General features: G+C 36.2%; 1 protein-coding gene across 1 annotated transcript in view; it reads left to right on the forward strand.

The window, feature by feature from the left end:
• Positions 1–11,662, forward strand: part of DDC (dopa decarboxylase) — an 85,176-nt gene extending 73,514 nt beyond the window's left edge. The window contains exons 12-14 of the mRNA XM_027837093.1: positions 761–862; positions 7,681–7,902; positions 11,195–11,662. Of these exons, the coding sequence (XP_027692894.1) occupies positions 761–862; positions 7,681–7,896 (318 nt within the window). The 3' untranslated portion in view covers positions 7,897–7,902; positions 11,195–11,662. The remainder of the gene's footprint in view (positions 1–760; positions 863–7,680; positions 7,903–11,194) is intronic.
• Positions 11,663–15,079: the final 3,417 nt, after the last annotated feature.

A 15,079-nucleotide genomic window follows, 5' to 3' on the forward strand; every position in this document is an offset into this window, starting at 1 on the left:
GGGAACTGACAGGGCAAAGAAATTATCTTCCTGCCAACCAAGTGGCATATTTGGATCATAGAATCAGATTTAGAGGTCAAAGGGACACGAGAGGCCGTCTAATCCAACCCCTTCATTTTATAGATAAAGACAGTGAGGCTCAAAGTTGTTAAGTGAATTGTCCAAGTTGTTCTTAGATAGTTGGTATACTTAAATGATTGTAACATGGAAAGTCCAGGCAGTTTTCTCATAGACAATAAATAATTTTAACAAGAATTTGAATTTTATAAAATGTTTAATAGTTTTAGGTGATTTTCACTGGAATCATGCTCACTTAAGAATGGTATATCATTAGGTGATACACAATCCCCAGAATTATTTTGGGGAAGTTACTTTTTAGGTTTATGTCTCATTGTTTTACATGTTTCATTGCTATGCATATTCTGAAATTATTAGACACTTTAAAATGGAAAAACAATAGTCACATTAACAAAAGAGTAATGGTTTAGAATTGTTTCTGAAGACTATTTATTTTGAATGATATAGTAGGGTTCCTTTCATGTATATGTTGGGCTATATGGCCCCCAAGGTCCCTTCCACCTCTCATTCTGAATTCTGATATCTAATAATGAAATCTTTCCATATATGTAAGATTGCCTGGTATTTGGAATAAAGAACATTGTAAAATCACAGCAGTGTGTTAGGGCTTAGGAAGTAATAAATGTTTGTAGGTTACATTGGGATTCAAAATTTCAATCCAGTTTTCCTTTTCTTTTTCAAGCATGTGAAATTATCACATGAGTTTGAATCTTTGGTGCAAAAGGATCCCCGATTTGAGATCTGCACTGAAGTCGTATTGGGGCTGGTGTGTTTCCGAATAAAGGTAAATTTAAACCATTTTAAAAAATCTTCCTTGTCTGCTTTGGGCATGATAGAGGGAATAAGGCCCAAGAACCAGTAAAGCAAAAAATCTTTTTAGATACTTTTTAGATGACTTTAATTTTAGTGAGTTGGGCCTTAAAGGGCAAGTGAAATCAATGTATTGCTTTTTTGGGATTATTCTACTAATCAGGTTGAGGTAAGTAATCTGTTCTATAACATCTGGGGTTTGGTGCAAAGGTATGTTGATAGATATTTAATAACTAGCTCTCCACAATAAAGTACATACAGTACTTTTAAGTTTAATCTGTATTCTTAATAATTTCTCCATCATTTTCTCATCTAGAGAATTTGAAAAAATAAATCAAACCTTGATTTGTAGCATTTGACTATTTCCAGGATGTAAATGCTCATACTGAAAATTTAACAATTGGCTCTCACCAGCCAGTTTGAGCTGGCTTCACTACACTCTTGTTATGGTGTTTCTTAGACACTACATGATAACTGTAGAGCCCCAAACAATGAACCGTTAACTCTTTTTTTCATTACAGCAGCTGGGTGTCACAACGGATAGAGCACCAGGCTTAGAAAGATATTCTCAGTATTTATATTAAGTAATGTATAAAACAATGAGATACATGCTTGCTAAAGGCAACTTGGAAAGAGGTATGACCATCAGAGAGTCCAAATGGAAGAGAGATTCCCTATAGATGGTGAGGTCCTCTAGATACTCCTGTTTGCAAATGACATACATGATGATTACATTAAACCCTATAACATGACAGACATCTATAACCACTTAAAATATTTCAGGCTATTCATATTTAAACTATTCATACAGGAAAAAAAAACAAAATGCATTGTTGTCCAGATTATCACATATATTTGGACATCCCATTTCTTGGGGATATGTCTTGGACAGGCACCAAAGAAGAACCATGAACTGGGTCAAGAATTGAATTGAAGAATCAGGGCTGGATTACCTTAAAGTCATTGCACAGTGCATTTAATAAACTCTAAGCTTCTCTCTGAATCAGAGGCCCATCAGTATTCTCCCAGTGATACTTGATGGCTATGAATCATAGACTACCACAATTTCTGGTAAATAAAAGTGGTGGCCAATTCAAAGGGTAATGGAAAGATGTATGGTGGACATAAATTGGCTGTAGCATATTACCAACAAAAAAATCATGAACCGGAAATGGAGAAGATGGCATCAGACTGAAATATGACTGGAAAAGGAAGGATCCAGTTAAGTAACCAGAGTGAGAGATAACTAACTGGTGGAGAGCCTTTGTGAGCCCTTGATAAGCTCCATATAAATGAAGCAATCTAGAGAAGACTCTCCTCCTTTCCCTGTTTCCTCCACCCCCTGTCAGGACATTGGGTAGACCTCCTGAAGGTCAGACATTTTGGGGAACACTGATAAGAGACACAGAAGCTGAGAAGACATGGCTGGTTACAATCTCCATCATTGGAGCTCACAGATCTATTGGCCTATCAAAGAAGATGTACCACATTGAGTTACAGGATGTTGAGTTGGAAGGAAATTTACAGATTATCTAATTTTATGGATAAGGAACTGAGGCTTAGAATGATGAAGTGACTTTACCAAGGTCACATGGATAGCAAAAAATGGAGGCAGAATTTGAACCCAATTCCCTTTTTCTACACTACTCCTATGGCCTATTGCTCATGTTCCAAAAGATGATTTATTCAATTCCATTCAATTCTGTTAACCAGATGTCCATTAATCTGTAGACTGATGTCTAGTACGTGTGCACTCAGAGGGGGGAAATTACTTTAAATGGATTCAGGACATTGTGCAGACTATGTTCATCTGATACAGTTTCTAAAAGGGCTCATAGAAATGAGCTTTTATAGTAAAGCTTTTCTAAAGCCTTTTGAAACAGTTCCCAGTTGTTTCAGTAACATAGTAAATGTTAACAGACATTTCTTCCTGAGCTCTTCAGTTGCCTAAGTGACTTGGTTACTTATTTATTTATCTTTTGACTGTTTATTGAGGAGTCAAACTGCATGTCTGATAATGAGAGCTACAGTAGAGCCTCCTCAAAGCCCAAGAAGGAAGGGAGTTTCTTTTGTGTTGGTTCTTTCATTAAAGAGAGGATCTCCTGCTGTGTGAACAGATGCAGCATATATTGAAGGGTCTGGAGCGCTTGGAAAAGGTCTTTTGAACAGAGCTGCGTTTGTTTAAACATGCAGCCCCTGACAATGGGAACTTTGACAAGTCTGCTGAAAGATTGGGAGGTAGAGGGCCAAAGGACCCCCAAGTAACACTATTTTCAGAGCATATCCTCTTCTATAGAACAGGTGGGCATTCATTCACAGCTCAGTCTAGTGAAGTCTACCAGCTGTAGGGAATGCAGGCATGGTTGAACATTCATGATAGAGAACTGAAGGACTTATTTACTCTCTTTACTCATTTATGAACAATTTAAGCAATTTAAGTTGTCTTATCTCACTTCAATCAGGGGTTTGTTTTTTCTAACTTTAAAATTTTTCTTTTTTCTTATGAATTTGACCATCAACAACAACAACAAAAGCATTTCAATATACAATTAACAGAACAAAGGACTATATATGAACCTGGGAACTTCTATTGCATACAATCTTTAATTGTATATTAAATGTTATCAGATAGTAGCAATATTACCCAGTTTGTGTAGCCTTCTGAATTTCTTTTTGTTTTGTATATTTAAAAATGTTTTATTTTCTCTCTCTTAACTTTTATTACTTTTTTTTTTAACCCACCAGCTCAACTCTCCCTAGAACCAGCTCACCTTGTAACACATAAGCACAGTTAGTGGCAATGCTTGAAAATGTATGTCTCATTTTGTAATCTCTAGGCTATCAATTCTCAGACAAGAGGTAGAAAGCACAATTCATTATCAATCTTCTAAAATCAGAATTAATTGCTATGTTGGTGATAGTTCTAAGGTCTTTCAAAGTGGTTTTTCAGGAGTAGCATTATCAAAAGCCTTAATTCCATTGTGTCTATGGTCTGGTGGTTCAGAATAAAATCATCTTTCAATGTAGCTAAACACTTTTCTCTGGGATCTAACATAAGGCAAACTTGCACAAACTATATAGTATTATTTAATCCAAAATGTTCTCCCTGTACTCAGCCCAAACCCCTTTACTATTTATCAGCCTGGCATAGATGAAACAGGAAGTGAAACTGAGGCATTAACAACCAATCAGGAGGTTTGTATTTTGCAGAAAGAATTCTCTCTCTGAAGGAAACAACTTTTTTTTTTGGAGGGGGGAAGGGGGTAAACAAAGTTAGCAACAGTTGAAAAAATGTTGGAGTTGATTTTTTTTTAACATTTGGTTAGTCAGAATGTTGACCTATTGTTTTAAAGAGAATAAACACATATATAAACTGATCAATTGCTTTTTACTCCCCCTTCTACAGCACAAAGTATCACCACTCTCTAATTCATCCTTTCTTCTCTTCTGCCTGAATCTTGAACTATTTTTTGTCCTTTATGTTTTTCTAGGGATTAATTTAATCCAACAAAATGTCTTAAAGGCCTGCTCTGTGAAATGAACTGCACTAAATGGCTGTGAATACAGAGATGAAACTAGACATATTTTATATCCTTAAGGAGTTTACAATCTGGTAGAATAAGAGTACACTGGTGAATGATTAACAACCAGCTGTCTCAGGGAAAGGAGAAGGAAGATATTCAGCACACACTTTTAAGTTTAATCTGAATTATAACATTTTCTCTATCATGTTCTTAAGTCTAGACAATCAAAAAAATAATACATCTAGCCCTGATAGGTAACATTTGCTGATTTCCAACTTGCAAATGCTCACACTAAAAATTTAACAGCTCCCGTGAGCTAGTACAAGCTGGCTCCAGTACACCCTTAGAATATGTAGGGTAGAATGGATAAGACAGACACATGCAGTTATAATATGAATTAGAATATGAGTATATCAGAAAGGTCCATAGTAACAAAAGAGATTTGAAGAGGGAGGGACTGCGTTTAATTGGGGATACTTCATGAAGGAGGCTGCACCTGGACTGGCCAGGGGAGGAGGAAGACTTTCAACAAATGATTTGGGGGGGATGAAATCCATTCAAGATGTGGGGCACAGTGGAGGTTGAAGAACTAGGGGCAGTGTGTACAGACTACTTTTCCTCATGATTCTTCCCCTTCTTGCCCTGCATCTAATCAGGCATCTTTTAGCTCTAGAGCTTACCTCTCTAGCCAGAATTCACACTATTCCTCTTCATGTACTTCATATTCTAGCAAAAATGACCTACTAGAGACTTTCCTTGTCTCATCCTGTACTCTCTGTCCTCCTTGAATTTTTGTAGGTCTTCTTGTATGGCTGGAATGGAGTTCCTCTTTATTTTTACTGTCAAAATCTTTCTCTTCATTCAAGACTTAGCTCAGTTCTCTCTTCCATAAGGCCTTTCCTCATCCTCCTAGCTGAAACTGATTTCCCTCTACTCAAATTCTCTTAGAATACTTTATCTGGATCTCACTTGTGCCCTCATCACAAAACTGAGCTGAACAATTTAACCAAAAGCTAGATTGAAATTGTTCTTAGAATCACCTACTAACAAGGGTACAGAGGTAAATCAAAACAGACTAGTTCACAAAATTAGTAACTACAATAATATCTTAGATTAATATAGTGCTTTAAGGTTTGCAAAATACTTCAAATGTATTTTTTCATATGAACCTATATTTTTTCCTTAATAATCCTACAGCTTCAAATACTTTAATTTGGGTCACCAAGAGAATATTTCCCATATATAAGAAAAATAGAAAGTTAAGAAATCAGTGGTTTTGAAAGGGTACACTATCAGTTTCCCCAAAGTGTAATGGCTGATATTTACACTAAAGGAAAAAAAAAACCTATGAACTATGCGTTCTAGATTGTCACAACTGAAGCTGCTCATTCTGAAGAGTTAGTAGTAATAACTAAAAAAAACAATTCAATAACATAAACTAGCAGTATAGTAGATTAAAAAGATTTAATTTAATTTAATAAATTCTCTTCTTTTTTGCTTTTAAAAAGTCTTATCCTTTATGTTCCTTAATTTCTAGCTCTTACAAAGATGAGATTTTATTTTTATTTTATTAATTTATTAAATTAATTATTAATAATTATAATATATCATTTATTTTTAAATTTTAGTTTTATTGATCATGGGTGGTCAAAAGGCTAAGCATGTATGGCCCTTACTTGAGCAATTCAAGAGTTATCTTTTGGAACTCTAACGACATACCAAGACACCCAAATGTTAATAACAAGATGTAATGTCCTAGGGTCATGTTATGAAAGGATAGTCAGATTACCCAATAGTGCTCAATTTATGGAAAATCTGTCCTTGTAACCTCTATCTATCTTTGTAACCTCATCAGTTCCCATATCATTTCTATGCTGATCACATACAAATACACGTTACTTCAGATATAAATATATGTATAAGAACACATAATATATATACATATAGATTAGATAGATGGATAGATAGAGAGACCGATAGATAATCTCTAGCCTCAATTTCTCCCCAGAACTTTAGTCCTACATTATCAATTACCTATTGGACATTTCAAATTGGATGTCCTAAAAATAGCTCACATTCAACACGCCTAAAAATTGACTCATTATTTTTATCCCCAAACTCTCCCCTCTTCCAGACTTCCCTATTTCTGTCAAAGGAACAGAATCCTTTCAGTCTCCCAGGTTCACAATCGCAATATTATCTTTAATTTATCATTCTCCCTCACCCGTCTCAAATCTTGCCATTTCAATCTCCACATCTTTTGCATCTGACTCCTCTCAACTAACACATTTACCACCACAGTTTAGGCCCCTATTTCCTTTCCCCTAGATTATTGCAACAGCCTCTTAATTGGTGTCTCTGTCTAAAATTTCTCCCCACTCTAGTCTATCCTCCACATTGCCGACAAAGTAATTTTCCTTAAGCACAGAGTGGACCATGTAACTCCCCAACTCCATTGACTCCAATGGCTATTGCCTCTAGGATAAAATATGAACTCTTCTATTTACTTTTGAAAACCCTTCACAACTGGCTTTAAGCTATCTTTCTAGCCTCATTGTATCTTACTATCGCTACTACACTCTATGATTTAGCCAAACTGGCCTCTGTCTTCCTCAGGCACAACATTCTATCTCCACTCTACATGCCTTTGCATTGCCTGTCCCACATACCAGGAATGTATTCCCTAGTCACCTGTGCCTCAGAAAGTCCCACTTTTCTTTTAATTTTTTTTATTTTGTTCTTTTTTTTCCCCCTAGGCAATTGGGGTTAAGTGACTTGACCAAGGTCACACAGCTAGCAAGTGTCAAGTGTTTGGTCTGAGGTCAGATTTGAACTCAGATCCTCCCGACTTCAGGGCCAGTGCTTTATCCACTGCGCCACCTAGCTGCCCCCACTTTTTTTTTTAAGATGCCCTTCAAGCAACATCTTCTGCATGGTCTTTCCTGATCATCCAACTGCTAGTGTCCTCTCTCCCAAACTGCCTTGTATTTAGCTACTTTGACTTTAAGAATTTTATATTGCATTTCCTCATATATGCACTTGTCTCCCCTATTAAATATAAGCTCCTTCCATGTAGGGATTCTTTAATTTTTTTGTACTTGTATATCCCCAATGTCTGCCTAACACATTAGCAAGTATTTGATAAATGCTTGTTGATTGATTGATAGATGAATAATAGCTAGTTAAGCCACATCACCACAAAAAAAAGTCTTGACAAATTTTGAAGTACTACAGTAACAACAGATGACTCACTCTACAATTCTTTCAGGGTTCCAATGAACTGAATGAAGCACTTCTTGAAAAAATTAACAAAACCAAAAAAATCCACTTGGTCCCATGTCACCTCAGAGACAAGTTTGTGCTGCGTTTAGCTATCTGCTCCCGCACGGTAGAGTCTGTCCACATCCAGCATGCCTGGCAGCACATTACAGAGCTGGCGACTGAGCTGCTGAAAAAGGAAAACGAGCAGAAAATGAATCAGTAATTGCAGGTAAAAATTTCATGAATGTGTTTTATACTATGGGTTTGTGTTGTGGCAAGAAGTCCAACTGGGTGGCAGGGTTCTAGCCCCAGATGTGGTGTGAGGTATGAGATCTCGAAAGTGCCTTCTGATTCCCAAATTCTGGTCATAAAGTAGAAACAGTACTGAGTGCAGAGTCAGAGGATATGGGTTCAAATCCTTATTCTGTCACTTATTATCTTTGTGACCTTGGACAAGTCATTTAAATTCTCTGAGCCTGAATTTCCTCAAATGTAAAAGGGCTTGACTAGATGACCTTCAACGTCCTTTTGTTTTTGATCTTATGACTATTTGTTTGAATTAGAACAAGAGAAGGGAAATGGTGGCAAATCAAAACATGACTATTTTCATATTTTTACAGAGGCAGCTAGGTGGTGCAGTGATTAGAGCCTTGGACTTGGAGCTGGGTAGACCTGAGTTCAAATCCAGCCTCAGAAACTTACAGCTTAGCTGTGTGACCCTGGGGAAGTCACTTAAACCTCCATCTGCCTCAATTTCCTCATCTGTAAAATGGGGATAATAATAGCACCCACCTCCTAGGCTTGTTTTGAGGATAAAATTTCATACTATTGGTAAAACACTTTGCAAAATTTAAAGCATTACATAAATACTATTAGTGTTATTATCTCATTAAAATTATATGCTATTTTCCCATAAGACAAACTATCATATATGCCTAATAACTTCCTGGCTAGATAATCTCCAGGCCTATTTATTATCATTCTTATTTAAAAATACAATAAAACGGTTAAATAAACCATAAAATGGCAAGGTCTGGATCAATGCAAGTCAATGCAAATAGGGAGTGGATGGTTTGATGTGCTTGATAGATTTACCCTCAAGGAAGATGAAATCATTGAAAATTTAGGGGAAGATGATGTTTGTAATATTTACACTTTTAGTGCTTGAGAAAGATGAACCCTTTTGCCACTATAGAAATGCCAAAACAAAACAAAATGCTCAAATCACATGTGCAGGAAATATTAAAAATAAAGCCTTATTAAGTGGATCTTGACTGTCTCTAGGATAAAACCCCCAACATTCAGCCCTCCACAATCTGGCTCTTATTTGCCTTGCCAAATTTATTTCAGATTACTCTCTTTGTGCCACTCAAACTGATGGGCTAGCTATTTCCTATGAGGGCATATCATCTCCTACTTCTCTTCCTTTGCCCAAGTGTCCATTACTTGCACCACTCTCTCCACCTTCCCAATTGCTGTCTGGAATGCACTCCCTCCTCACTTAGAATCCCTAGCACCCTTCCAAGCATAGTTCTAGTGCCTCCTCCTACAGGAAAACTTTTCTAACCTCTCCTCCTCACCCCCCACCCCCAGCTGTCAGTGCCCTCTTCCTTTGAAATGACTTTGGATAAGTTTGGCCAGGCACTGTGCTAAGTTCTTTACAAATATCATTTCATTTGATGTTCACAACAACTCTGGGAGGTTATCCCATTGTTATCCCAACTTTACAGATGAGGAAACTGAGACAAATAGTGGTTAGGTGACTTGCCCAGCACCACACAGCTAGAAAGTGTCTGAAGTCAGATTTAAACTCTAGTCTTCCTGACTCCCTGCCAGTATTTTATTCACTAAGCCACCCAGTTGTCTCCTATGTGCTGTGAAATGGTTTTTTTATATCTACAGTCTTTTTGTAAAGATTATAAAGATATTAAAAATTAAAGTAAAAAAAGAGGAAAACTTACAAGAAAGCCTTGAGTTTATCTACATTTCCCCTTTGAAATTCTCCCACTGCTCTATTTGCAGTATATCCTTTTATACTAGAAGATTTTAACCCGGGGTCTATGCAGAGATCTCTGAACTAGGGTAGGAAAATAATTACATTTTATTTTTACCAGCCTCTATCTGAAATTTAGCATTTGCTTCAATTACTTAAAAAGATCAGTCAGTCAATCTACATTTATTAAGCATCTACAATATGCTTGGCACTATGCTAAGTGCTTCAGATATAGAATCAAAAGACAATCCTTGCCCTTGAGGAACTCACAATCTAATGGAGGTGACAACATGTAAACAACTATATCCAAATAAGCCATATATAGGACAGATAGGAAATAATCAATAGAGATCAGGCACTAGAGTTAAGAGAAATTAGGAAAAGCTTCCTGTAGAGGTGAGATTTTAGCTGGGACTTGGAGGAAGATGGGGAAGCCAGGAAGTAGAGATGAAGAGGGAGAGCATTCTGGGAATGGGGAACAGACAGTGAAAATTCCTGGAGGGAGATGAAGTCTTATTCAAGGACTACAAAGAGGCCACTGTCACCAGATAGAAGAGTATATGTTGGGGTGAGGTCAAGGTAAGGTGTAAGAAGACTGGAAATGTATGTGGGGGAGCAAGAGGGTGTCTAGATTTTGAAGAGCTTCTAACACCAAACAGAGAATTTTATATTTGATAGTGGAAGTTATAAGGAACCAGGGGAGTTTATTGAGTGGGGTCTGGGGTGGGAGTAGGCGGCAGGGGAGAGGACCTTTAGAAGAAATCACTTTGGTGGCTGAATTTAGGGTAGACTGGAATGGGGAGACACTTGTGGCAGGCAGACCAATCAGTAGGCTATTGCAATAGTCCAGGTGTGAGGAGATGAGGGCCTGTAACAGGTTGGTGATTGTATCAGAGAAAAGAAGGGGGTATATTTGAAAGAGACTTTACAAAGGTGAAATCAACAGGCCTTGGCAACAGATTGGATATGGAATGTGAGAAATAGTGAGGAGTCAAAGGTGACACCTGGATTGTAAGCCTAGGGGAGTGAAAGGATGGTGGTACCCTTGACAATGATAGGAAAGTTGGGAAGAAGAGAACATTTGTTTCAATTATTTAAAAATATTATTCTGAGAAAGGGGTCTCTAGGTTTCACCAGACTGTCAAACAGGTCTATGACACACAAAAAGGCTTAACACACCTGTTTTATGCCAATGATATTCCTGATAAGTCCATCAAAAAGGGCAAGAGCTATTCCCATTTTCCAGATAGAGGAAAAAATAGCATTGGCTAGCTCAGATCCAAGGAATTATTAGAAAAGTCAGAACTAAAGTTAGGTTATAACCCAAATGTCCTTATTTTCAGTTTGAAGTCTTTTACATTGTATAGTAACCTTTATTTGATTAAAAAAACTTCTCTTTCTCTCCTCTGCTTTCAAAATGAAAATCCTTAATGTATGCAAAATGCTTATTCTATGTCATAGTCAATATATCTACATTTAGAAGGGTGATATCCAGTTAGATTGTACTGATTATTTTATTTTTTCACAGAGACAAAGAGATGATGGAATACATATATAATTAAAAACTAAAAACATCATGACTGCATAGTAACTTAAGAAAACCCAAGATTTCTCTGAAGTTGCCCAGAAATATCAAAGGAAAGATTGGTCAAAATGGATGCTGGGTTCTTTTTTTCTTTAATCATATCAGATTTTAATTTGATTCTGATGTTTTGTCAAAAGTTAGATTATTAAAAAGCATGTGGACTATTAATGTTTTCTAAATGTTTGAAACATAATCATAAACTACACATAAAACTGAGCTACCATTTGTGAGATGAAATGATATTGTTTTTAATTGTTTTTGAAGTAATTTGTGATGGTGCATTAAGTAAAAACTTATTGAAAGGGCATCATGGGCAAATTGAGCTTATGTGGCTTGAGGCTGTATCTGTAGTCTTTCAGAGTATTTGTTGATATGGCTATATGTTTAATAAACCACTTTGATGTACTGCCATAATTGTGTCTGTTGGCTATTAATTCTGGTTTCTACATTAGACCAAAAAGTTCATTGTTGACATAGGCTCTAAATCCTTTCTAAAGTAATCTAACATCTGATGAGCTAAAATAATCACAACAACAAAAGCAAAATAGGGCTGAGACTGCTAACAAAAGTAGATTGATACCAAAGGTCTGTCTACCACACACATATAAACACTTACATGCACACACAGGCAAACCAGGGGAACAAGAAGGTTCTTGGCTTTCTCTGTGTTGTTGTAAAGAGAGAAACCACTTCAACTTTTTCTGAGCTCTAGTTCCTTATTCGAGAAACTTCCATTGATAATAATCCATCCTATGGTGTTAGCAAGAAAGAACAAAGGAAAATCACTCTAAATGTAAATATTAAAATGACTAAGCACAATGTGAAACAGCTTGATAATCATGTAAATGCAAAAAAGTTAATACGTCCTGTTTTAGGGAACTGAAGTATTTTCACTTTCAATTTGTTGTGTTTGTGGTGTTCAAGTCATTTAACTACATAGGACTTGGCTCAGGCATGGAGCAAAGCAACTTCATGATAAAATACTAGGATTTGCCCCTCATATTCAATGAGTTGCCACGTGTTGTCAGGTGTACCTCCACAATATGTCTTTAACTTTTTATTTCCTTTATACACCTTTTATTTCCTTTACATATATTCTAATTTATCTCACCATTTTTTCTTTTTTTTTAAATTTATTTTGATTTATCAACAATCACTTCCAAAAGCTTTTGAATTTTAAATTTTTCTCCCCCTCCCTCACCAAGATGGTGTGTAATCTGATAGAGGCTATACATATATATTCCTATTAAACATATTTTCACATTAGTGATGTTGTAAGGAAGAATTAGAACCAATAGGAGGAACCACCAGAAAGAGGAAACAGAACAAAACAGAAGAAAAAAATAGTAAATAGGGGGCAGGTAGGTGGCGCAGTGGACAGAGCACTGGCCCTGGAGTCAGGAGGACCCGAGTTCAAATGTGACCTCAGACACCTAACACTAGCTGTGTGACTCTGGGCAAGTCACTTTATCCCAATTGCCTCACCAAAAAAAAAAATAGCAAATAGTATACTTCGATCTGCATTCAAACTCCATAGTTCTTTCTTTGGATGTGGATTTCATTATTTTTTTCTTGCCTTGACTACTATATACCCTCCTAAATGCTTTTCCCACCTTAAGTCTATCCCATTCCTCGAATTCATCCTTTACATCATTGTACAAATAATCCTCCGAATTACTGTTCTGATCAAATCACTTATTCATAAAATTTTAGAGTCGGCCCTCATTGGCCATTTAGGCCCATCCATACCTGGACAAAAATTCCTTCTACAACAAACCTAACAAATCCACCCTTTGCTGGAAGAACTTTATTGAGGGGAATCTACTATTCCCTTTGGATAGTCCTAGTTATTAAGTAGTTTCTACTTATATCAAACCTAGTGTGCCTCTTTGAATCTTCCACTGATACTGCTCCTAATTTGAACTCTGGGGCCAAACAGAACAAGTTTAATCCCTCTTCCATGTAACAATCCTTCAAATACTTGAAGACAGTTATCATTCCTCCCCCCACCCCCCACCCCAAGTAGTCTCAGCTCCTGGCTAAATATCCCAAGTTCCTTCAGTCAGTATTCATATGACATGAATTTGAGGCCCTTTACTAGGAGAGGTGCTTGCCCTCACTTGAGCACTCTCCTCCCATTTGTCAGTGTCGTTCCTAAAATTTGAACTCAAAGTGATCCCCTATGGTACACAGAATTAAAAGGGATATTTCAGATAAAGCCTGACTAGAGCAGAGTATAGCAGGATGATCATCTCCTTGTTTGGAGAAGTGATGCCTCTCAGAAGGCAGCCCAAGATCCTATTCATTTTTTGGGCTGCCATGTCATACTGCTACCTTTGAGCTCACAGGCCCCTAAATCCCCCAGTTCTTTTTCATATTAACTGCTATCTAACCATATCTCTATCATCTGGTACTCATGAAATTGCTTTTTTTAAAAATATTACTTCACAAGATAGGGGAGACATGACTAGACAGATTTCATCTGAAAAAGATGATTATTGTAGTTCTTTAGTTTTTAATAAATAAAAAATTATTCTCTGCCTCTTTACAACATTAAACTGTTGTTACACAAGTGAGGCATCATTCTATATTGATCAAAAAGAAAATCTGAGCTTTTATGTCAATACTATAAAAATCTTTTTTGTACCAAACTGTCCTAATCTCATATGAGAACTATTTTTTCATATACATATATTAATTGAATATATTAAATCAAATCCTTTTGGGTATCAAACAGTTCATAGCAGCAATATCTTACATAATTTGTTAATAAAAATCTTTTTCTTTATACTAGTGAAAATGAAAGGCAGATCCCATAAAAACTTAATTATCTTAAGTCTAATTTATCTGGTGGATATTTTAGGGCTGTGGCATCAAATAGAAATGGGGGCCACTAAATGGTTATGTAAGGATCCTGAGGGGTTGCATATTGACTTGGAAAACCACATATTAATATTATCTATATTTCATTACATTTTTATTTATTTTGCTAAATATTTCCCAATGACATTTTAAGTTGTTTTGATTTGCATTTCTCTAAGCAATAGTGATTTAGAGCATTTTTTCTATGACTATAGATAGCTTTAATTTCTTCCTCTGAAAACTGCTTCTTCATATCTTTTGACCATTTATCAATTGGGGAATGACTTGTATTCTTATAAATTTGACTTAGTTCTCTATATGTTTTAGAAATGAGGCTCTTATCAGAGACACTGGTTATAAAAATTCTTTCCCAATTTTCTGCTTCCCTCCTAATCTTGGTTGCATTGGCTTTACGCAAAAACTTTTCAATATAATGTAATCAAAATTATACATTTTGCATTTCATAATGTTCTCTATCTCTTGTTTGGTCATAAATTCTTCTGTTCTCCATAAATTTGACAGGTAAACTATTCCTTGCTCTCCTAGTTTGCTTATACTATCAGCCTTTATATCTAAGTTGTGAACCCATTTTCCCTTTATTTTGGTATATGGTGGAAGATTTTGGTCTATGCCTAGTTTCTGCCATACTCTTTTCTAGTTTTCCCAGCAGTTTTTGTCAAATAGTGAGTTCTTATCCCAGAAGCTGGGGTCTTTGGGTTTATCAAACAATAGATTACTATAGTCATTGATTACTGTGTCTTGCTTACCTAATCTATTCTACTGATCCACCATTCTATTTCTTAGTCAGTACCAAGTAGTTTTGATGATTGCTGCTTTATAACACAATTTAAGATCCAGAACGGCTAGGCCACCTTCCCTGGCATTTCTTTTCATGAGTTCCCTTGATATTCTAGAACTTTTGTTATTCCAAATGAATCTTGTTATTTTTTTCTAGCTCTACAAAAC

Source organism: Vombatus ursinus, unplaced genomic scaffold (genome assembly GCF_900497805.2).
Source record: "Vombatus ursinus unplaced genomic scaffold, bare-nosed wombat genome assembly UNPS02014820.1, whole genome shotgun sequence".
NCBI classification, from domain to species: Eukaryota; Metazoa; Chordata; class Mammalia; order Diprotodontia; family Vombatidae; genus Vombatus; species Vombatus ursinus.